At 47.3% G+C, this 25378-nt stretch overlaps 1 protein-coding gene across 1 annotated transcript in view; it reads right to left on the bottom strand.

Moving 5' to 3' along the window:
* Nucleotides 1-25378, bottom strand: part of abcc4 (ATP-binding cassette, sub-family C (CFTR/MRP), member 4) — a 655673-nt gene that overhangs the window by 421440 nt on the left and 208855 nt on the right. Inside the window, exon 9 of the mRNA XM_038817953.1 lies at nt 9174-9278. Coding sequence (XP_038673881.1) covers nt 9174-9278 — 105 coding nt within the window. The remainder of the gene's footprint in view (nt 1-9173; nt 9279-25378) is intronic.

Here is a 25378-nt window from a genome sequence, read left to right as displayed (position 1 = left end):
TGCCACGTGCCAGTGAGGCTAGAAATAGGAGGGTAGTGCAGCTAAACTGGTGCTGTAGGACGGAGGGTTTCAGATTTCTGGACCACTGGGATCTCTCCCGGGGCAGGTGTGACCTGTAAAAGAAGGACGGGTTGCATCTAAACTGGAGGGGCACCACCTGGCTGGGAGATTTAGGAATGATTTAAACTAGTATGGCGGGGGGGGGGGTTTGGGAACCAGAGCATTTTAGAAGGTGTAATAATGAAGCGGAAATAGAGAACAGAAATAAGAGAACAACATCATCCTGTCTGCTCAAACGCAGTGGGTTACATAGAACATAACAGTGCAGTACGGGCCCTTCGGCCCTCGATGTTGCGCCGACCTGTGAAACCATCTGAAGCCTATCTGACCTACAATATTCCATTTTCATCCATATGTCTATCCAGTGACCACTTAAATGCCCTTAAAGTTGGCGAGTCTACTATTATTGCAGGCAGGGCGTTTCACACCCCTACTACTCTCCGAGTAAAGAAACTGCCTCTGGCATCTGTCCTATATCTACCACCCCTCAATTTAAAGCTGTGTCCCCTCACATTGGTCATCCACATCCGAGGAAAAAGACTCTCACTGTCCACCCTATCTAACCCTCTGACTATCTTATATGTCTCTATTAAGTCACCTCATCCTTCTTCTCTCTAACAAAAACAACTTCAAGCCCCTGAGCCTTTCCTCGTAAGACCTTCCCTCCATACCAGGCAACATCCTAGTAAATCTCCTCTGAAACCTTTCCAAAGCTTCCACATCCTTCCTATAATGTGGTGACCAGAACTGCACGCAGTACTCCAGGAGCGGCCGCACCAGAGTTATGTACAGCTGCAGCATGACCTCGTGGCTCCGAAACTAAATCCCCCTACTGATAAAGGCTAGCACAGCCTTCTTAACCTGGTGTGGCAACTTTCAGGGATTTATGTACCTGGATGCCGAGATCTCTCTGTTCATCTACACTACCAAGAATCTTGCCATTAGTCCAGTACTCTGCATTCCTGTTACTCCTTCCAAAGTGAATCACCTCACACTTTTCCGCATTAAACTCCATCTGCCACCTCTCAGCCCAGCTCTGCAGCTTATCTATGTCCCTCTGTATCCTATAACATCCTTCAGCACTATCCACGACTCCACCGACCTTCGTGTCATCTGCAAATTTACTAACCCATTCTTCTACACCCTCTTCCAGGTCATTTATAAAAATGACAAACAGCAGTGGCCCCAAAACAGATCCTTGCGGTACACCACTAGTAACTGAACTCCAGGATGAACATTTGCCATCAACCACCACCCTCTGTCTTCTTTCAGCTAGCCAATTACTGATCCAAACCGCTAAATCACCTTCAATCCCATACTTCCGTATTTTCTGCAATAGCCTGCCGTGGGGAACCTTATTAAACGCCTTACTGAAATCCATATACACCACATCAATTGCTCTACCCTCATCCACCTGTTTGGTCACCTTCTCAAAAAACTCAATAAGGTTTGTGAGGCATGACCTACCCTTCACAAAACCGTGTTGACTATCGCTAATCAACTTGTTCTTTTCAAGATGATTATAAACCCTATCTCTTATAACCTTTTCCAACATTTTACTCACAACCGAAGTAAGGCTCACAGGTCTATAATTACCAGGGTTGTCTCTACTCCCCTTCTTGAACAAGGGGACAACATTTGCTATCCTCCAGTCTTCCGGCACTATTCCTATCAACAAAGACGACATAAAGATCAAGGACAAAGGCTCTGCAATCTCCTCCCTGGCTTCCCAAATAATCCTAGGATAAATCCCATCTGGCCCAGGGGAGTTATCTATTTTTACACATTCCAAAATTGCTAACACCTCCTCCTTGTGAACCTCAATCCCATCTAGCCTTGTCGACTGTACCTGAGTATTCTCCTCGACAACATTGTCTTTCTCCAGTGTAAACACTGATGGAAAATATCCATTTAACGCTTCCCCTATCTCCTCTGATTTGTTTCAACGGCAGAAGTATAGTGAGTAAGACAGATGAACTTAGAGCACGTATTAGTATTTGCAATCACAATGTTGGGGGTTTATTACAGGCCTTCCCAACTGCCAGCGAGAGATAGAGGAGCAGACAGATAGAGAGATTTTGGATAGGTGCAAAAGTAACAGAGTTGTTGTAGGGGATTTTAATTTCCCCTATATTGACTGGGACTCACTTAGTGCCAGAGGTTTGGATGAGATGAGTTTGTAAGGTGTATCCAGGAAGCCATCTTGATGCAATGTGCAGATCATCCAACTAGGGAAGGGCCAGTACTGGATCTGGTACTGGGGAATGAGTCTGGAGAGGTGGTTGAGGTTTCAGTAGGGGAATATTTTGAGAGTAGTGACCACAATTCTTTAAGTTTTAGGATTCAGGAAAGTTAAGTTCTCAAGAGAACGAAGTATGGAAAGTTTAGGGAGCCTTGGATAATGAGAGATAGTGTGAACCTCGTCAAAAAGAAAAAGGAGACTTTTGTAGGTTCCAGAAGGTGGGGACAGTCGAAACCCTTGAAGAGTATAAAGAAAGTAGGAGGGTATTGAAGCGGGAAATGAGGAGGGCTAGGAGGGGTCATGAAAGGTCCTTAGCAAGTAGGAGTAAGGTGAATCCCAAGCTTTTTACTCATATGTAAAAAGCAAGAGGTTGGCCAGTACAAACCGGACGGTCTGCACCTGGGCAGGACTGGAACCGATGTTCTCGGGGGGCTGTTTGCTAGAGCTGCTGGGGCGGGTTCAAACGAATGTGGCAGGGGGATGGGAACCAATGCATGAAGTTGGAAGGCAGTAAAACAGTGACAGAAACAAATGGCAGTAAGGGGGTAAGTGTAAGGCAGAGAAGCCATAGTCAAAAATCAAAAAGGGCGACAGAACAATGTACAGTGACTCAGGGGAGCTCGGTGAATAGGCCCAGTAATAATAAAAGGAATAAAACTGGAAGTAAAAACGTAAATGGTAAGCGATGCGGCAGGTTGTTACATGAAGATATGGATTCAAAGACAAGGAAAATTAGGAGAAAAGTTAAGAGGAAATATAACTTAGGAGAGGTTACTGATTGAGGTGTTAAGATTCAAAACAAAGGTATAAAAGCCAACATAAGTGTACATTATGAAATGAAAATGAAAATCGCTTATTGTCACGAGTAGGCTTCAATGAAGTTACTGTGAAAAGCCCCTAGTCGCCACATTCCGGCGCCTGTCCGGGGAGGCGGGTATGGGAATCGAACCGTGCTGCTGGCCTGCTTGGTCTGCTTTAAAAGCCAGCGATTTAGCTCAGTGAGCTAAACCATCCCCTACCTGAATGCTCGCAGTATTCGGAATAAGGTAAATGAGTTGATGGCGCAAATCATCGTGACTGACTATGATTTAGTGGCCATTACTGAAACAAGGATGGTCAAGACTGGGAGTTAAATATCCGAGGCTATCAAACTATTCGGAAGGACAGAGTGGATGGTAAGGGAGGTGGTGTAGCTCTGTTATTTAAGGATTACATCCGGGCAATAATAAGGGACGACATTGGTGCTCTGGAGGATAAGGTTGAATCCAGTTGGGTGGAAATCAGGAATAGTAAGGCGAAAAAGTCACTGATAGGAGTAGTCTGTAGGCCACCAAATAGTAACATTATGGTGGGGCAGGCAATAAACAAAGAAATGACTGATGCATGTAAAAATGGGGGATTTTAATCTACATGTCGATTGGTTTAACCAGGTCGGTCAAGGCAGCCTTGAGGAGGAGGTTATAGAATGTATCCGCGAATGTTTCCCAGAACAGTATATAATGGAACCTACGAGGGAACAAGCAGTCCTAGATCTTGTCCTGTGTAATGAGACAGAATTGATTGATGATCTCATAGTTAGGGATCCTCTCGGAAGGAGCGATCACAATATGGTGGAATTTAAAATGGAGGGTGAGAAGGTAAAATCAAACACTAGTGGTTTGTGCTTAAACAAAGGAGATTACAATGGGATGAGAGAAGAACTAGTTAAGGTAGACTGGGAGCAAAAACTTTATGGTGAAACAGTTGAGGAACAGTGGAGAACCTTCCAAGCGATTTTTCACAGTGCTCAGCAAAGGTTTATACCAACAAAAAGGAAGGACGGTAGAAAGAGGGAAAATCGACCGTGGGTATCTAAGGAAATAAGGGAGAGTATCAAATTGAAGGAAAAAGCATACAAAGTGGCAAAGATTAGTGGGAGACTGGAGGACTGGGAAATCTTGAGGGGGCAACAGAAAGATACTAAAAAAGCTACAAAGAAGAGTAAAATATATTATGAGAGTAAACTTGCTCAGAATATAAAAACAGATAGTAAAAGTTTCTACAAATATATAAAACAAAAAAGAATGGCTAAGGTAAATATTGGTCCTTTAGAGGATGAGAAGGGAGATTTAATAATGGGAGATGAGGAAATGGCTGAGGAACTGAACAGGTTTTTTGGGTCGATCTTCAAAGTGGAAGACACAAATAACATGCCAGTGACTGATAGAAATGAGGCTATGACAGGTGAGAACCTTGAGATGATTGCTATCACGAAGGAGGCAGTGATGGGCAAGTTAATGGGGCTAAAGGTAGACAAGTCTCCTGGCCCTGATGGAATGCATCCCAGAGTGCTGAAAAAGATGGCGAGGGAAATTGCAAATGCACTTGTGATAATTTACCAAAATTCACTAGACTCTGGGGTGGTCCCAGCGGATTGGAAAATAGCAAACGTGACACCACTGTTTAAAAAAGGAGGTAGGCAGAAAGCGGGTAATTATAGGCCAGTTGGCTTAACTTCAGTAGTAGGGAAGATGCTGGAATCTATCATCAAGGAAGAAATAGCGAGCCATCTGGATGGAAATTGTCCCATTGGGCAGACGCAGCATGAGTTCATAAAGGGCAGCTCGTGCCTAACTAATTTAGTGGAATTTTTTCAGGACATTGCCAGTGCGGTAGATAATGGGGAGCCAATGGATGTGGTACATCAGGATTTCCAGAAAGCCTTTGACAAGGTGCCACACAAAAGGTTGCTGCATAAGATAAAGATGCATGGCATTAATGGTAAAGTAGTAGCATGGATAGGGGATTGGTTAATTAATAGAAAGCAAAGAGTGGGGATTAACGGGTGTTTATCTGGTTGGCAATCAGTAACTAGCGGTGTCCCTCAGGGATCAGTGGTGGGCCCACAATTGTTCACAATTTACATTGATGATTTGGAGTTGGGGACCAAGTGCAATGTGTCCAAGTTTGCAGACGACACTAAGATGAGTGGTAAAGCAAAAAGTGCAGAGGATACCAGAAGTCTGCAGAGGGATTTGGATAGGTTAAGTGAATGGGCTAGGGTCTGGCAGATGGAATACAATGTTGACAAATGTGAGATTATCCATTTTGGTAGGAATAACGGCAAAAGGGATTATTATTTAAATTATAAAATATTAAAACATGTTGCTGTGCAGAGAGACCTGGGTGTGCTCGTGCATGAGTCTTAAAAAGTTGGTTTACAGGTGCAACAGGTGATTGAGAAGACAAATGGAATTTTGTCCTTCATTGCTAGTGGGATGGAGTTTAAGACGAGGGAGGTTGTGCTGCAATTGTATAAGGTGTTAGTGAGGCCACACCTGGAGTATTATGTTCAGTTTTGGTCTCCTTACCTGAGAAAGGACGTACTGGCGCTGGAGGGTGTGCAGAGGAGATTCACTAGGTTAATCCCAGAGCTGAAGGGGTTGGATTACAGGGAGAGGTTGAGTAGACTGGGACTGTACTCGTTGGAATTTAAAAGGATGAGGGGGGATCTTATAGAAATATATAAAATTATGAAGGGAACAGATAGGATAGATGTGGGCAGGTTGTTTCCACTGGCGGGTGAAAACAGAACTCGGAAAACAGAAAACAGAAAACATAGCCTCAAAATAAGGGGAAGTAGATTTAGGACTGAGTTTAGAAGGAACGTCTTCACCCAAAGGGTTGTGAATCTATGGAATTCCTTGCCCAGTGAAGCAGTTGAGGCTCCTTCATAGAACATAGAACAGTACAGCACAGAACAGGCCCTTCGGCCCTCGATGTTGTGCCGAGCAATGATCACCCTACTTAAACCCACGTAACCCGTAACCCAACAAACCCCCCATTAACCTTACACTACGGGCAATTTAGCATGGCCAATCCACCTAACCCGCACATCTTTGGACTGTGGGAGGAAACCGGAGCACCCGGAGGAGTGATACTGGGTCTTTTAAAAGATATTAAAATAGATAGATCTCCTGGTCCGGATGGGATTTACCCCAGAATTCTGAGAGAAGCAAAGGAGGAAATTGCTGGGGCCTTGACTGACATCTTTGTATCCTCATTGGCTACAGTTGAGATCCCAGAGGACTGGAGAATAGCTAATGCGCTGTTTAGGAAAGGTAGCAGGGATAATCCTAGAAACTATAGGCCGGTGATCCTCACGTCAGTAGTAGGTAAATTATTGGAGAGAATTCTCAGGGACAGGATTTATACCCATTGGAAAACAAATGGACTCATAATCGATAGACGGCATAGTTTTGTGAAGGGGAGGTTGTGCATCACTAACTTTTTTGAGGAGGTGGCAAAGATGATTGGTATGGGGAGGGCGATGGATGTTGTTTACATGAACTTCAGTAAAGTCTTTGACAAGGTGCCTCATGGCAGACTGGTACAAAAGGTGAAGTCACACGGGATCAGAGCTGAGGTAGTAAGATGGATACAGAATTGGCTCAGTCACAGAAGGCAAAGGGTAGCAGTGGAAGGGAGCTTTTCTGAATGGAAGGTTGTGAATCATAGAATTTACAGTGCAGGAGGCCATTCTGCCCATCGAGTCTGAACCGGCTCTTTGAAAGAGCACCCTATCCAAGCCCACACCTCCACCCTACCCCCATTTGGGCAGCAGGGTAGCATGGTGGTTAGCATAAATGCTTCACAGCTCCAGGGTCCCAGGTTCGATTCCCGGCTGGGTCACTGTCTGTGTGGAGTCTGCACGTCCTCCCCCTGTGTGCGTGGGTTTCCTCCGGGTGCTCCGGTTTCCTCCCACAGTCCAAAGATGTGCGGGTTAGGTGGATTGGACGTGCTAAATTGCCCGTAGTCCTAATAAAAGTAAGGTTGGGGGGGTTGTTGGGTTACGGGTATAGGGTGGATACATGGGTTTGAGTAGGGTGATCATGGCTCGGCACAACATTGAGGGCCGAAGGGCCTGTTCTGTGCTGTACTGTTCTATGTTCTATGTTCTATAACCCAGTAACCCCACCCAATACTAAGGGCAATTTTGGACACAGCCTCTTTGTGGAGAGGCTGAATAGACTCGGACTGTTTTCATTAGATTAAGGGGTGACCTGGTAGAGGTCTACAAGATTATGAGGGGCATGGATAGAGTGGATGGGCAGGCACTCTTTCCCAGCATGGAGGGGTCAGTCACCAGGGGGCATAGGTTTAAGCTGGGTGGGGTAAAGTTTAGAGAAAATGTGCGAGGCAGGTTCTTTATGCAGATGGTGGTGGGTGCCTGGAACGTGTTGCCAGGGGAGATTGAGGAAGCAGATATATTAACGGCGCTCAAACGGCATCTTGACAAACTCATGGATAGGATGTGTATAGAGGGATACGGCACAAAGAAGTGCTGAGGGTTTTGGCAAAGGTTGATATCATGACCGGTAGAGGCTTGGAGGGCCGAAGGGCCTGTTCCTGTGATATATTATTCTTTGTTCTTTGAGTGAGCAAAAATTTGGCAAATGGAGAACAAGGTGAGTAAATGTTAAATTGTTCACTTTGGCAGGAAGAATAGAAAAGCAATATACTAATTACATGGGGAAAGTTTTCAGAATTTGGTGTTATGGAGGCATGTTGGTGTCCTGGTACATGAATCACATAATTAGTATGCAGATACAACACATTTGTGGAGTGGACTCGATGGGCCGAATGGCCTTACTTCCACTCCTATGTCTTATTATTGGGAAAGCAAATGGAATTTCATAGAATCAGAGAACTTAAATGCAGGAGGAGGCCATTTGGCCCATCGAGTCTGCACTGGTCCTTGGAAAGAGCATCCCACTTAAGCCCACGCCTCCACCCTATCTCCATAACCCAGTAATCCCACCTAACCTTTTTGGACACGAAGGGCAATTTAGCATGGCCAATCCACCTCACCTGCACATCTTTGGACTGTGGGAGGAAACTGGAGCACCCGGAGGAAACCCAAGCAGACACGGGAGAACATGCAGACTCCATTCAGTGGCCCAGCAGGGAATCAAACCCAGGTCCCTGGAGCTGTGAAGCAACTGTGCTAACCACTGTTCTACCGTGCATATTGCATTAAAAATGGCATATAAAAATAGGGGAGCTTTACTACAGCTGTACAGAGTCATCTGATTATTGTGAGCAGTTTTGACTCCTTATTTAAAATAGATACAATTGCTTTAGAAGCAGTTCAAGGAGGGTTCATTGGACTCATTCTTGGGATGAAGGGGTTGTCTTATCAAGAAAGGTTAAGCAGATTAGGCCTATTGCCATTGGAGTTCAGGAGAATGAGAGGTGATTATATTGAAATATATAAAATCCTGAGGAGATTTTACCGAGTGGCTATTCAGAGGCTATTTCCTCTTGTGGGGGAAGACTAAACTAGGGAACGTTTGTTTAAAAAGCAGTCTCCCTTTTCAGACGGAGATGAAGAGAAACTATTTCTCCCAAAGGATCACTGGTATTGAAATTCTCTTCCCTAGGAACTAGTTCAGGCTGGGTCTTTGAATTTATTCAAGGCAGAGTTAGACAAATTTTTGTCAGGCAAGACAATCAAGAAATGTGGGTTGAAAGGCAGACTAGAAAGTTGAGTTGAGGACACAAAAAGATCAGCACTGAACAGGCGCAAAGGGCTATTCTGGTTCCAATGTAAATGTAGGCAGGAGATTACTGGCTGTACTTCCAACCCTTTCTGCTTCCTAATTTGATGCTACAAGCTGTGAATCTTTTCTGGGAGGAAAGAGAATGGTATAACTTTATTTACTATACATTAATTCATTTGGTTATTTTCTAGCAGCAGCAAAATTTGCTCATCTCCATGTAATCCAAACTTGTCTCACTTAAGAAAAAGGAAATTGTCAATATTAAACACATTTTAGGGTATGAAAAAGATTAAGACAAAAAATGCTTGCATATTATTTCATCAAATTACCTTGTCCCAAAAGCACGTGAGATCCTGTACGTGGACTGAATAATTGCTTTCACAGGTGTACACATCCTCATTGATTTTTTTAATTTCTTCGAGAATCAAGAATGTCTAGCAAAGAAACAAAATAAATCAAAATCGATTAACATTGTGATAAAACCATTTCATACATGGAATGGGAAAGTAGAAATGTTGACAAAATAAACACTTGAAACTGAAAAGGTCTATCCCAAATATTCAGCTCTCCTGACTTAACAGGTCACTGAGCTTCCAATGTTTTGGAATTCATGCCATTATTTGCAGTTCACAAATCCATTAATTCTCCTGAAGCCAACTGATTAACTCTTTTTCACTAATCTACTAAATACCAAACCTAAGCACAACAGTGTCTGCGAAAATAACCTTTTTCAAAATTTTATTTTGTTACAATACATAATATAGGATTTAATGTATCTAAACCAGCTTATGCTTTGCATTATTCTCATTTGCAGTGCTTAATAAAATGGGGGACATATTGCTAACAGATACACACTTTCACTTTCTTCAACCTGGATCACCACCAAGACAGAATGAAGGACCTTTTCTTTCCTCTACATTCATTAAAACTATGTTCATTAAAACTACTCTTTGTGCACCAGCTTAAAAAAGATATTATATTGCTATATATTGTAATGCAATGTCCTTCTATGTCACTGGGTTGGATTTTGTGGGGTGCCATGTTCCCCATACCCAGCTGGCTAAAATGTTGGAAGAGAGTCTGTCCATGATCCCGATTGCTGTTCTGCGGCAAGGTAATGCTGCGAACAACTTTAATTGCTCTAAGGCAAGACTTCCATCCTTTCTCAGAAGGCAGTTCTGTTCTAGAGAGCTGCCAAGCAATTGCATGGCCTGTCATGTGACAGTACCTTTAAGAAATGGGTGTTTAAAAAATGTACCTTTAAGAAATGGGTGTTTAAGAAATGTACCTTCAGGAAATGGGTGTTTAAGAAATGTACCTTTAAGAAATGAGTGTTTATCAGTGATGTCAGAGTGTGGGTGGAGCTGGGCTGTCTATCAGCTTTTTACTTTCGTTTTAGGCTCTTTGTTGCAGGGTGTTATAGTTTCGTATTCAGAGCTGGATAGCTGCAGTCACAGCCAGGTGTATGAATCTCTCTCTGTAATCTAAAGACTATAAATCGATCCTGGTGATTTAAAACTAATAACAGCAGTGATTTTAATCTGATGTGCTTCTGGTAAAAGGTGTTTTAAGTCTTATGGATGTTAAAAGGAAAGCTTAAAGGATTGCTTAGTGTTGTATTCTTTGGGGGTTGTATTTGAATTGATGGTTGCTGACATGTTCACTGTATGTTTTAAAAAGGTTAACTTGAGTTCATAGAATAAACATTGTTTTGCTTTCAAAAATACTTTTCCATTTCTGCTGCACCACACCTGTAAAGTGGGTGTGTGCTCCCCATACCACAATCTAGTAAAAGATGTGGGTCAGGTGAACTCCATGATACACTTTGGAGTTCTCTAAGCCCCGGCCCATAACAGCGGACAACTCTGTAGTCTCAGCAGTGCCAGCTGGGAGCATTGGCCCCTGCTGAGACTTCAAGCAGTACCACCACGCCGAGGAGCCCATGCATGTCTGGAATTAGGAACCCTCGGTGAGCGGGTTGAGTGGACCAGGTGCAAGAGGCCAGGGGTTGCCTCAAAGGGGAAATTACCTGAGGGGAGGTGGGATGCCTCTCGTGGGCTCACAAAGGAGCACCCTTGCTCAGCTAATGCCGCTGGGCTTCCCCTATGACATGGGGAATTAATTGGCCACTTAAGAGCCCCAATAGACCCAAGGGCAGAGCAAATCCCTCCCCCACCCTCCATAAAATTTCAGACACACCAGGATAGATGATGGAATTTTATATGCCCCTTCACTTCAAACCAGCCAGGAGGGGTACAAAAAATCCAGTGTCTTGATAAGTTAGACAAAATGGCATTTTTCCAAGAAGAAATACTTGTACGGGAGGGTCTCTATTTTAGACAGGGATGAGAGAGAACAGTAAAAAGCCTTGTAACCGTGTCCGTGTTTTGCCTTGGTCAACAGGTGATATTCTTTCCAAACTGACTGTTTCTCTCTGGTTCTTAGACTTAAAGAGATTGTTTTTTTTATAAATCTCGAGTACCCAATTCATTTTTTCCAATTAAGGGGCAATTTAGCGTAGCCAATCCACCAAACCTGCACATTTTTGGGTTGTGGGGGCGAAACCCACGCAAACACAGGGAGAATGTGCAAATTCCACATGGACAGTGACCCACAAGCGGGATCAAACCTGGGACCTCAGCGCCGTGAGGCAGCAGTGCTAACCACTGTGCCTTAATTTGAAAAAATTAATTGGGTATTCTAAATTTATTTTAAAAATGTTGAGTTTGGAGTGAACCATGAGCAATGGCAGGTGTGAATTCCACAGATGGGTTCCATTGGGTGTGTCCATTCAAAGGGGAGGCCACCACCCAGGATCATTCAATTGGGAATTTTTCAGAAGTTTTTGAGGTAGACGGTGTTGAATTTGTAAGTCACCCAACCATCAGCAGTCACCTTAACAGTCTTTTTAGTGTTTATTTTCCACAATGAAAGTAGTTCAGGGAGCTCCCATACAACCACTGTCCATGTTTGAAGAATGCAGAAATGTACAGGATAACTACAACCCATATATCCCACAACATCCTTTGTCAAATGTTCCTCAGGTTCTTATTTCAGATTTCTCACATCCACAGTGTTTTGCTTTTGTTCTGGTTTGAGCGTGCCGTATGTTTCAGAATTCTCTGAAAGATTGAAAATGTAGAAAAGCACCATTCCACCACTTCTAGAGTACCCAATATTTTGTACTCCCATGTTGAATTTTCCAGGAGACACATCCGGAGTGAGACTCATACAGAGTGAGAGATTTAAACTTGGTAATTTGGCGCAGTGAGGTAATTCGGTGCAGAGTGTGAGGAGGTGCTTTTTTACCCTGGTAAGTGACTGGTAAGTAGTCTCTCTTTTTCTTTTCATTGTCTAATTTATTTATTTTTATTTTGAAATTCTAGTTGTTTAAGTTTACCAAGGGTTTAAGACATGGCAGGAGATCCCAGACCCGTGTCACGCTCCTCGTGTGCGATGTGGGAGCTCAGGGACACGTCCACTGTCCCTGGCTCCTTCACGTACAAGCAGTTTGTTCAGTTGCAGCTCTTGTTAGACCGCTTGACGGCTCTGGAGCTGCGGATGGACTCACTTTGGAGCATCCGCGATGCTGAGGAGGTCGTGGATAGCGCATTTAGCGAGTTGGTCACACCGCAGGTGAAGGTTACTGAGGGAGATAGAAAATGGGTGACCAAAAGAAAGAGCAAGAGTAGGAAGGCAGTGCAGGTGTCCCCTGCGGTCATCTCCCTGCAAAACAGATATACCGCTTTGGATACTGTTGAGGGAGATGGCCCACCAGGGGAAGGCAGCAGCAGCCAGGTTCATGGCACCGTGGCTGGCTCTGCTGCACAGCAGGGCAGGAAGAAAAATGGCAGGGCTATAGTGATAGGGGACTCGATCGTAAGGGGAATAGACAGGCGGTTCTGTGGACGCAATCGAGACTCCAGGATGGTATGTTGCCTCCCTGGTGCAAGGGTCAAGGATGTCTCGGAGCGGCTGCAGGACATTCTGGGGGGGAGGGAGGGTGAACAGCCAGCTGTCGTGGTGCACATAGGCACCAACGATATAGGTAAAAAACGGGATGAGGTCCTACAAGCGGAATTCAGGGAGTTAGGAGTTAAACTAAAAAGTAGGACCTCAAAGGTAGTAATCTCAGGATTGCTACCAGTGCCACGAGCTAGTCAGAGTAGGAATGTCAGGATAGATAGGATGAATGCGTGGCTCGAGAGATGGTGCAAGAGGGAGGGATTCAAATTCCTGGGGCATTGGGATCGGTTCTGGGGGAGGTGGGACCAGTACAAACCGGACGGTCTGCACTTGGGCAGGACTGGAACCGATGTCCTAGGGGGGGTGTTTTCTAGAGCTGTTGGGGAGGGTTTAAACTAATGTGGCAGGGGGATGGGAACCAATGCTGGAAGTTGGAAGGTAGTAAAACAGGGACAGAAACAAAAGGAAGTAAGGGGAAAAGTGCAAGGCAGAGAAGACATAGTCAGAAATCCATAAGGGCGACAGTACAAGGTACAGTGACTGAGGGGAGCACAGTGAATAGGCCCAGTAATAACAAAAGGAATAAAACTGGAGATGTTGAGATTCAAAACAGAGGTAAAAAAACCAACATAAGTGTACTTTACCTGAATGCTCGTAGTATTCGGAATAAAGTAAATGAGTTGGTGGCACAAATCATCGTAAATGACTATGATTTAGTGGCCATTACTGAAACATGGTTAAAGGATGGTCACGACTGGGAGTTAAATATCCGAGGGTATCAAACTATTCGGAAGGACAGAGTGGATGGTAAGGGAGGTGGTGTTGCTCTGTTATTTAAGGATGACATCCGGGCAATAGTAAGGGATGACATGGGTGCTATGGAGGATAAGGTTGAATCCATTTGGGTGGAAATCAGGAATAGTAAGGCGAAAAAGTCACTGATAGGAGTAGTCTATCGGCCACCAAATAGTAACGATATGGTGGGGCAGGCAATAAACAAAGAAATAACTGATGCATGTAGAAATGGTACAGCAGTTATCATGGGGGATTTTAATCTACATGTCGATTGGTTTAACCAGGTCGGTCAAGGCAACCGTGAGGAGGAGTTTATAGAATGTATCCGCGATAGTTTCCTAGAACAGTATGTAATGGAACCTACGAGGGAACAAGCGGTCCTAGATCTTGTCCTATGTAATGAGACAGGATTGATTCATGATCTCATAGTTAGGGATCCTCTCGGAAGGAGCGATCACAATATGGTGGAATTTAAAATACAGATGGAGGGTGAGAAAGTAAAATCAAATACTAGTGTTTTGTGTTTAAACAAAGGAGATTACAAGGGGATGAGAGAAGAACTAGCTAAGGTAGACTGGGAGCTAAGACTTTATGGTGGAACAGTTGGGGAACAGTGGAGAACCTTCCAAGCGATTTTTCACAGTGCTCAGCAAAGGTTTATACCAACAAAAAGGAAGGACGGAAGAAAGAGGGAAAATCGACCGTGGATATCTAAGGAAATAAGGGAGAGTATCAAATTGAAGGAAAAAGCATATAAAGTGGCAAAGATTGCTGGGAGATTAGAGGACTGGGAAATCTTTAGGGGGCAACAGAAAGTTACTAAAAAAGCTACAAAGAAGAGTAAGATAGAGTATGAGAGTAAACTTGCTCAGAATATAAAAACAGACAGTAAAAGTTTTTACAAATATATAAGACAAAAAAGAATGGCTAAGGTAAATATTGGTCCTTTAGAGGATGAGAAGGGAGTTTTAATAATGGGAAATGAGGAAATGGCTGAGGAACTGAACAGGTTTTTTGGGTCGGTCTTCACAGTGGAAGACACAAATAACATGCCAGCGACTGATAGAAATGAGGCTATGACAGGTGAGGACCTTGAGAGGATTGTTATCACTAAGGAGGGAGTGATGGGCAAGCTAATGGGGCTAAAGGTAGACAAGTCTCCTGGCCCTGATGGAATGCATCCCAGAGTGCTAAAAGAGATGGCTAGGGAAATTGCAGATGACCTAGTGATAATTTACCGAAATTCACTAGACTCTGGGGTGGTCCCGGTGGATTGGAAATTAGCAAACGTGACGCCACTGTTTAAAAAAGGAGGTAGGCAGAAAGCAGGAAATTATAGGCCAGTGAGTTTAACTTCGGTAATAGGGAAGATGCTGGAATCTATCATCAAGGAAGAAATTGCGAGGCATCTGGATAGAAATTGTCCCATTGGGCAGACGCAGCATGGGTTCGTTAAAGGCAGGTCATGCCTAACTAATTTAGTGGAACTTTTTGAGGACATTACCAGTGCAGTAGATAACGGGGAGCCGATGGATGTGGTATATCTGGATTTCCAGAAAGCCTTTGACAAGGTGCCACACAAAAGGTTGCTGCATAAGATAAAGTTGCATGGCATTAAGGGTAAAGTAGTAGCATGGATAGAGGATTGGTTAATTAATAGAAAGCAACGAGTTGGGATAAATGGGTGTTTCTCTGGTTGGCAATCAGTAGCTAGTGGTGTCCCTCAGGGATCCGTGTTGGGCCCACAATTGTTCACAATTTACATTGATGATTTGGAGTTGGGGACCAAGGGCAATGTGTCCAAGTTGCAGATGACACTAAGATGAGTGGTAAAGCGAAAAGTGCAGAGGATACTGGAAGTCTGCAGAGGGATTTGGATAGGTTAAGTGAATGGGCTCGGGTCTGGCAGATGGAATACAATGTTGACAAATGTGAGGTTATCCATTTTGGTAGGAATAACAGCAAACGGGATTATTATTTAAACGATAAAATATTAAAGCATGCCGCTGTTCAGAGAGACTTGGGTGTGCTAGTGCATGAGTCACAGAAGGTTGGTTTACAAGTGCAACAGGTGATTAAGAAGGCAAATGGAATTTTGTCCTTCATTGCTAGAGGGATGGAGTTTAAGACTAGGGAGGTTATGTTGCAACTGTATAAGGTGTTAGTGCGGCCACACCTGGAGTATTGTGTTCAGTTTTGGTCTCCTTACTTGAGAAAGGACGTACTGGCACTGGAGGGTGTGCAGAGGAGATTCACTAGGTTAATCCCAGAGCTGAAGGGGTTGGATTATGAGGAGAGGTTGAGTAGACTGGGACTGTACTCGTTGGAATTTAGAAGGATGAGGGGGGATCTTATCGAAACATTTAAAATTATGAAGGGAATAGATAGGATAGATGCGGGCAGGTTGTTTCCACTGGCGGGTGACAGCAAAACTAGGGGGCATAGCCTCAAAATAAGGGGAAGTAGATTTAGGACTGAGTTTAGGAGGAACTTCTTCACCCAAAGGGTTGTGAATCTATGGAATTCCTTGCCCAGTGAAGCAGTTGAGGCTCCTTCATTACATGTTTTTAAGGTAAAGATAGATAGTTTTTTGAAGAATAAAGGGATTAAGGGTTATGGTGTTCGGGCCGGAAAGTGGAGCTGAGTCCACAAAAGATCAGCCATGATCTAATTGAATGGCGGAGCAGGCTCGAGGGGCCAGATGGCCTACTCCTGCTCCTAGTTCTTATGTTCTTATGAATGGGGCTGTTTAGCACAGGGCTAAATCGCTGGCATTGAAAGCAGACCAAGCAGGCCAGCAGCACTGTTCGATTCCCGTAACAGCCTCCCCGAACAGGTGCCGTAATGTGGCGACTAGGGGCTTTTCACAATAACTTCATTTGAAGCCTCCTCGGGACAATAAGCGATTTTCATTTTCATTTTTCATTTCAAGTGTTGACTTCCTTCTGTGTGCGCAGTAGTGAATTGTTGACTTACTTACTGCTGGTCACTTGGAGGAACTATCTTGCTTTGTCCAAGTTATCTTACACTTTCTTCCATTTAACAGCTCTGCGGGCATGATCGTAGTGACAATGAAGCAAGGTCTCGGTCTTCTTTTGTCTCCCAACATTTTGTTGGGGTTCGCATGAATGTTCGGATGTGTCTTTTTGTAAACTAATGTCCCTTGGTCAATGTGGTAATGAGGCAACGTTAAACCCATACTGTTCAGCAAATTTCTTAAATTCTCCAGAAACGAATTGGGTTCGATTGTCACATATTATTCTTCCAGGAATTCGTTGTTCAATGAAATCAGTACTGAAAGGTTTATTGTGGCTCTCAAATCTTTCACCTTACAGATAAAATGGCAACTTTGAGTAGTAATCTGCAACAGTGCGACACTATTCTTAATTGTTTATAAATAATTCCGCTCCCAGCGTATGGCATGGTCTGCATGCTATTTCAGTGGCTATCACATCCTTTTTCTGCTGAGTATTTTTGTACCTTTGGCATACATTGCTTGTAATCACCATTCTTTCCAAATCTTTATAGTTTCTCTATCCAGTACACCGTTAATCTGACTCTATGCTTACACTTCTACATTCCTATGTGGCCTTCACATGTCTTCTGGAGAAGCACATAGAACATACAGTGCAGAAGGAGGCCATTTGGCCCATCGAGTCTGCACCGACCCACTTAAACCATCACTTCCATCCTATCCCCGTAATCCAATAACCCCTCCTAACCGTTTTGGAGACTAAGGGCAATTTATCATGGCCAATCCACTTAACCTGCACAACTTTGGACTGTGGGAGGAAACCGGAGCACCCGGAGAAAACCCACGCAGACACGGGGAGAACATGCAGACTCCGCACAGGCAGTGACCCAGCAAGGAATCGAACCTTGGACCCTGGAGCTGTGAAGCCACAGTGCTAACCACTATGCTATCGTGCTGCCCTTTCTGCATTGTTTTCGAATCATAGAATCCCGACAGTGCAGAGGGAAGCCATTTGGCCCATCAAGTCTGCACTGGCCCTTGCTCCGATAGAGCACCCTACCTAGGCCCAATCCCCCGCTCCTATCCCCGTAACCCCACCTGAAATTTTGGGCAATATTAGCATAGCCAATTCACCTAACCTGCACATCTTTTGGACTCCGGGTGCTCCGGTTCCCTCCCAGAGAAATCCGGCACAGACACGGGGAGAAAGTGCAAACACCACAGTCACCCGAGGTCGGAATCGAACCCGGGTCCCTGGCGCTGTGAGGCAGCAGTGCTAATCACTGTGCCAGCATGCCCCTCTGGGCATGGTGATTCTGGATCAGGCTTTCAGAACACCATCAGCTCTGACAGATCTGCGCTGCCAAATTGCTGGCCGTGTTTGCTGTATTGTATCAGGTGATCCATCCCTGAATCACTTGCTGAAAGAGCATCTGTCATTCTTCTTTATTGATCTCGCTTCGCGCTTTACTCAGCTTCAGTGGTTTTATGTTCACTAAGTGATGGATTTTTATATCTAGATCTTTTATCTCAAGGTAGGTTACCTGCGAGCACCATTTCTCTTTGTGGCTTGTATTACAGAGTGAAATCGTAACTCTGAAGGCTCTAGAGTAATCTTTGTAGTCTTGCTGGAGCTCTACACATTTTTTTTTTGTGAATCTGCTCCAGTGAATCAGTTCCCACTATAAGCTTTCTCCCAGAGATATGTACGGAATTTCTCACATCCATACTTAACTGCAAAAATCTCTTCCTATGTTGGCATATCTGGGGCGGAATTCTTCCCCCCCCCCCCCCCCCACGGCGGGTGGGAGAATCGCCGGGGCGCCAAGCGAGTCCCGCCACGCCGCCCCGGCACCCGCACGCGATTCTCCCACCCCCCCAAACCATTTGTAACGGGCGAGCGGCGATTCTCCGGCCCGGATGCGCCAAGCGGCCTGCCCGACACGACAGATTCCCGCCGGCGCCGTCCACACCTGGGGCGGGATTCTCCGACCCCCCCCCGCCAGGTCAGAGAATCGCCGGGGGCCGGCATCAAACCCGCCCCCGCCGTGTCCCGAATTCTCCGACCGGCAAAAAGTCAGTGAAGCGTCAATCACACCGCCCGTCTCGGAGAATGGCGGGTGCCGGCAGGAGGCTATGGGTCCCGCTGCTGCCCGTATTCTCCCAGCCGGATGGGCCGAAGTCCCGACGGCATGACCACGGGTCACATCGGCGAAAATCACAACACTGATGGTTGACGCCGTTCAGTAGGTCACCGGCATGGGAGGTGGCCGCAGAAGAGACGGCGTGGCTGCAGTCTGTGGGTGGGGGAAGAGGGGGCAGGGGGGTGGGGGGAAAAAGTGCCGGGGAGGGGGGGGAGGGGAAGAGTGCGAGTGCCGGGAGAGTGTGAGTGCTGTTTGGGGGGGGGGGGGGGGCACAATGATGACATGTAGTCGTTCCCCCCCACCCCCCGCCCACAGACCGTTATGTTTTCTGATCAGCCAGCGATGTTGGCCACCGTGGCGGCAGCCTCTATTCTACATGTTGCCCTGGTGGAGGAAGAGGAGGTGCAGCATGGCAGAGAGGCGGCGCAGGCTGCCGCAGAGGGGCAGGCAGCAGGTGCCCAGGCTGGAGGGCCACCCGCCCAACAGGACGAGGAGGAGGAGGAGGGGGAGCACTAAGAGGAGGAGCACGGGGAGAGGTTGGAGGACGTTGTGGTGCCACAGTGACGGAGATGCCCGAGGAGGCCCCGTGTGAACCGGCCCCGTTCGTCGTTCCAGGACCTCATGGACCGGGCATGCAGGAGGAGACTCCAGATGAGCCGTGAAACCGTGGCACACATCTGCCACCTGCAGGCACACCTGGCACCACGTGGCACTGGGAGAGGACACCCTCCCCCCCCCGTGTCCGTCAAGGTTACTATGGGCATGAATTTTTATGCCACGGGGTCATTCCAGGCACTGAGTAGGGACCTGTCTGGCATCTCGCAGACATCGGTGCACCGGTGCATCAGGGCAGTGACAAACACCCTTTATGCAATTGCAGACCGCTACATCCGGTTCCCTGTGGCCCGGGCAAACCAAGATGCCCGGGCAGTGGGCTTCGCTGCCGTGGCCGGTTTTCCCATGGTCCAGGGGGCGATCGATGGGATGCAGGTTGCCGTCCGGCCACCTGCAGACAACAGGGCTATGTTCACCAATAGGAAGGGCTCGTATTCGATGAACATACAGGTGGTCTGCGACCACCGCATGATGATCCTGCACGTCTGCTCCCGGTACCCGGGCAGTGTTCACGACTCATACGTGTTGTCGCTGTACATTTGCAGCCATGGAGCTGAGGGAGTCGGCCATCCCTGCCTGTGTCTGGGCGACGCCGGCCAGCACCTGGGCAATGGTGCCGATACCCTCAGCCATGTCCTGCTGAGACTACACCATGGCCTGCAGAGACTGAGCCATTGCCTGCTGGGACTGCGCCATGGCCTGCAGAGACTGAGCCATTGCCTGCTGGGACTGCGCCATGGCCTGCTGAGACTGGGCCATGGCCTGCTGGGACTGGGCCACGGCCTGCTGAGACTGGGCCATGGCCTGCTGGGACTGCACCATGGCCTGCTGAGACTCGGCCACGGCCTGCTGGGACTGGGCCATGGCCTGCTGGGACTGGGCCATGGCCTGCTGAGACTGGGCCACGGCCTGCTGGGACTGGGCCACGGCCTGCTGGGACTGCGCCACGGCCTGCTGAGACTGGGCCATGGCCTGCAGAGACTGGGCCATGGCCTGCTGGGACTGGGCCATGGCCTGCTGAGACTGGGCCATGGCCTGCTGGGACTGGGCCATGGCCTGCTGAGACTGGGCCATGGCCTGCTGAGACTGGGCCACGGCCTGCTGGGACTGCACCATGGCCTGCAGAGACTGGGCCATGGCCTGCTGGGACTGGGCCATGGCCTGCTGATACTGGGCCATGGCCTGCTGGGACTGGGCCATGGCCTGCAGAGACTGGGCCATGGCCTGCAGAGACTGGGCCATGGCCTGCTGAGACTGGGCCATGGCCTGCTGGGGCTGGGACTGGGCCATGGCCTGCTGGGACTGGGCCATGGCCTGCTGGGACTGGGCCATGGCCTGCTGAGACTGGGCCATGGCCTGCTGGGACTGGGCCATGGCCTGCTGAGACTGGGCCATGGCCTGCTGGGATTAGGCCATGGCCTGCTGGGACTGGGCCATGGCCTGCTGGGACTGCGCCATGGCCTGCAGAGACTGAGCCATTGCCTGCTGGGACTGCGCCATGGCCTGCAGAGACTGAGCCATTGCCTGCTGGGACTGCGCCATGGCCTGCTGAGACTGGGCCATGGCCTGCTGGGACTGGGCCATGGCCTGCTGAGACTGGGCCATGGCCTGCTGAGACTGGGTCAGATCTTCCGGACCGGGGGGGGGGGGGGGGGGGGGGGGGGGGGGGCGGATTACGGCGCCCAGCATCAAGTGACCACAGCGTTCACAGCGGGTGACGCCGTCACGAATGGCGTCACGCCGCTGCTAGCCCATTCGGGCCCGGAGACTTTGCGACGTTTGGGGGGGCCCAACGCCAGAATGATCTGCCCCGTTTTTGGCGCTGGGACCCAGCCATCGCGCCAATTATCGAAGAATCCCGCCCCTGGTCGCTGCCGGCGGGAACAGTGCGGGAACGCTGAGGGGGCACCAGGGGGGGCCTCAAAAGAGGTCTGGCCCGCAATCGGTGTCTACCGATCGGCGGGCCGGCCTCTCTGAAAGAGGACCTCCTTTCCCCCGCCGCTCCTCAAGATCCATCCGACATCTTCTTGCGGGGCGGCCGGGGTGAGGACGGCAAGCGTGCATGCGCAGGTGACGTCATTTACGCGGCGCCGCTCCTAGCCCCCCGGGGGCGGGAGAATCGGGGGCTGGGAGCAGCCTCCGGCGTCAGGACTTCGTCTCCCGATGGGAGAATTGCGCCCCTGCTCTCAGCTGATGTTACAGTTTGGGATGTGAATGCTATCAACTGTCTTGTATCGGGGCTGCTCCCAGTCTTCTTCTAGAAGCATCTACTTGAAGAGTGACAGATTCATTTCTGTTCTAGTATGACAAGACTTGACCTATTACATGCCATCTCTTTTAGAGTTTGTTGAAACTCTTTCTATGTGACCACTGGTACTGAACATCTTCTTTCATTGGCTCTCAAGGATTGGTACGTGTTATATGAGATATGTGGTTATCAAGCCAATGAAGCTTCCCAGCTATTTCTTGCCCAGAGTTACCATCTCAGGGATGGCTTAATAAGTTAAGTGTGTGCACCATTCTGAAGAACCCCATTCTGTCACGTTCACAATTGTGTTTACCTGGATTTAGCATAATCCCAACTTCCCTGTTCTCTCCATGGCTTCATGCAAATGGTGGTCATGACCATTCTCAACTACACCACAGATCTGGATATAATCAGTTGTGCCGACTGCTCCTTTACCTACAAAGAACAAAGAAAAGTACAGCACAGGAACAGGCCCTTCGGCCCTCCAAGCCTGTGCCGACCATACTGCCCGTCTAAACTAAAATCTTTTACACATCCGGGGTCCGTATCCCTCTATTCCCATCCTCTTCATGTATTTGTCAAGACGCCCTCAAACGTCACTATCGTCCCTGCTTCCACCACCTCCTCCGGCAGCGAGTTTCAGGCCCCCACTACCAATGGTATGGAAATAGAAGTACAAATGGTTGTCGTGGACATTAGCCATCACAATGAAATTGAGAACACAGATGCAACTTTGGGTCAGATTGGAAAGAGTTGGTGGAAGATTTTGTTTGAATGGAGCCTGACCGCCATGGTGCAATGAACAGAATGACACATCCGGACTTATGTTGGTGCTGTATTGGTTAATAATACTGGTAATTCTGATTTACTGCAGATGGCATATTTGAAAAGGAGGACAACAAATGGATAATGCTGTTGAATGGGCAAAACTGACGATACAAATCGCTTGGAAAGTCCTGGTAGAAAGGACAGCGAATTAGGGAAAGCCAGCGTGGAAATCATATTCAACTAACGAGTATTTTTTTGAAAAAATATTTTAGTGGAGGTATTTGCAAAAATATACAGAAAAGAAATGAGCAAACAGCAATAGTAAACCATACACAATTAATACTAGTCCGCATACCACCCCCTTTTTATACCCAGCCCTCCCACCCAAAAATCCAAACAAAACACACAGAAAGCCCTGCCCCTGCCACCGTGTTAATGCTCCTTATATAAGTCAATAAATAGCCTCAACCTTGTGGAGAACACTCCTCCACGCCGCTTATGGCAAACTTGCTTTTTTTCTTGGTGAGGAACTCTGCCAAGTCGCTCACCCATACCCCCCACTTTCGGCTGCTCCAGTCCTTACACACCGTCCACACCTATCTTCCACCTAGACTCATCCTAGACCTAGTCATATGAGCCTCATGCACCACCTTAAAGTGTATGAGACTCAGTCTTGCACACAACGAGGACAAGTTTATCCTCCGCAGAGCCTCACTCCACACACCTGCTTGCATCACCCCTTCCAACTCCTCCTCCCACTTGGCCGGACCTCCTCTACCAGGACACCCAACCACTTCATCAGCTCCCCGTATATATCTGACATCTTGCCCTCGCCTATCTCATCCTCAGACAGAAGGTAGCAGCTGCGGGAACAAACCCAACATCTTCATCAAGAAGTCCCTCAGCTGCATGTACCTTAACCCATTCCCCTTCGGCAGCACGTTTACCTCCTCAAGCTCCTCCAGTACGGCAAACGTACCCCCCACAAACAGGTCCCGGAAACACTCTATCCCCAACCGCCCCACCCCCAAAACGTTGCTTCCAATCCCATGGAACAAATCTGTGGTTGCCACAAATTGGCACCAACAGGAACAGGTCTTCCATTCTACAGGGCTGCTGACATTGATTCAACACCCTCAACGCTGATACCACCACCAAGCCCGAATGAGTACCAGGTCAGCGAGAATGGAAGAGGCGCCAACAATAGTGTCCTGAGGCTGGTCTCTTTCTCTCCCCTGCCCTCTGTCTGTATCTTTCCAAAAGCACCATCCTGGTCAGGGGAACTTTACCTGCCCACACGAACCCTAACATCATCTTATTTAACCTAAAAAAAAAGACTTGGGGATGAAACTCAGGAGATTCTGAAACACAAACAAAACTTACAGCAACACTGGACCATTCCCGCCAATGACAAAGGCAACTATGCCACCTCCTAAACAAAGAACAGGCCCTTCGGCCCACGATGTTGTGCCGAAAATTTGCCAAGATTAATCATAGATTATCATAGAATTTACAGTGAAGAAAAGTACTCGTTCAAGACCTCTCCTATCTCTTCAGACACAATACGCAATCTCCTGTTACTGTCCTTGATCGGACCTAGCCTCGCTCTAGTCATTCTCATATTTCTTACATATGTGTAAAAGGCCTTGGGTTTTCCTTGATCCTACCCGCCAAAGATTTTTCATGCCCTCTCTTAGCTCTCCTAACCCTTTCTTCAGTTCCCTCCTGGCTATCTTGTATTCCTCCAGCGCCCTGTCTGAACCTTGTTTCCTCAGCCTTCCTCTTAACAAGACATTCAACCTCTCTTGTCAATCATGGTTCCCTCACTTGACCATGTCTTCCCTGCCTGACAGCGACGTACATATCAAAGACACGTAGTACCTGTTCCTTGAACAAGTTCCACATTTCACTTGCGTCCTTCCCTGAGAGCCTATGTTCCCAACTTATGCACTTCAATTCTTGTCTGACAGTATTGTGTTTACCCTTCCCCCAATTGTAAACCTTGCCCTGTTTGTAAATACTGAAGAAAAGTGCTCCCTCATTCCCTCCACCAGCTTTGCCAGATTCAATTTGTGCAGCTGGATCCAGCTCTGTGCCATGTGCATCGCAAAATAACGAAAGCATGCCCCTACCAACTACAAGAGTAACCTCCTTAAACTACCCCTCTGCCCTGGGTGTTGATCAGGAATACTTCACTTCCCCATGTTGAGCTTATACTCCGAAAAAAGACTCAACTCCCCAAAATCCTGTCAACCGGATTATATAACAAAAGGTCATCAGCGTATAAAGAGACTCAGTGCTCCACCCTTTTGAATCCCCAAATGCCATTGCCAACATTTCAATCAACTGGGCAAAGGGGAGAGTGGTCACCCCTGCCTCATCCCCCAGTGCAACTCAAAATACTCGTAATTAACACGACTTGTTTGTATACTCGTCTTAGGAGCCTATGCAACAATCTCAGCCAGTCCACACGGTCAAACACCTTCTCTGCATCCATAGATATAACCACCTCCACCTCCCGACCCACCGAGAGCATGATTATCATATTCAATAGTCTCCAAACAATGGCCAAGAGCTGCTGCCCCTTCATCAATCCTGTCTGGTTCTCCCCTATCATCCTGTACACAGTTCTCTATCTGCACGGCCAGCAGCTTCAGCAATAGCTGTGCTTCCACATTTAACAACCATACTGTTCTGGGTCTTTGTCTTTTTTTAAAAATGAGTGAGATAGAAGCCTGAGACAGCGTGGGAGGAAGCTCGCCCCTCCCACCGACTCATTGTACTCCACGAACAGGGTCCCCAGCTCCGACCCCAATCTCTGATGAAACTCCACTGGGAACCCACCCAGCCTTACCTGACTGCATCAGCCCCATTCATTCCATAACCTCCCACCGGTCCAATCGGAGCCCCAGCCCCTGTAAGAACATAAGAACCAGGAGCAGGAGTAGGCCTTCTGGCCCTTCGAGCCTGCTCAGTCATTCAATGAGATCGTGGCTGATCTTTTGTGGACTCAGCTCCACTTTC

The sequence above is a fragment of the Scyliorhinus canicula genome, chromosome 14 (assembly GCF_902713615.1).
Source record: "Scyliorhinus canicula chromosome 14, sScyCan1.1, whole genome shotgun sequence".
NCBI classification, from domain to species: Eukaryota; Metazoa; Chordata; class Chondrichthyes; order Carcharhiniformes; family Scyliorhinidae; genus Scyliorhinus; species Scyliorhinus canicula.
The sequence above is the reverse complement of the archived record's forward strand: the minus strand, read 5'-3'. Positions and strand labels throughout refer to the sequence as shown.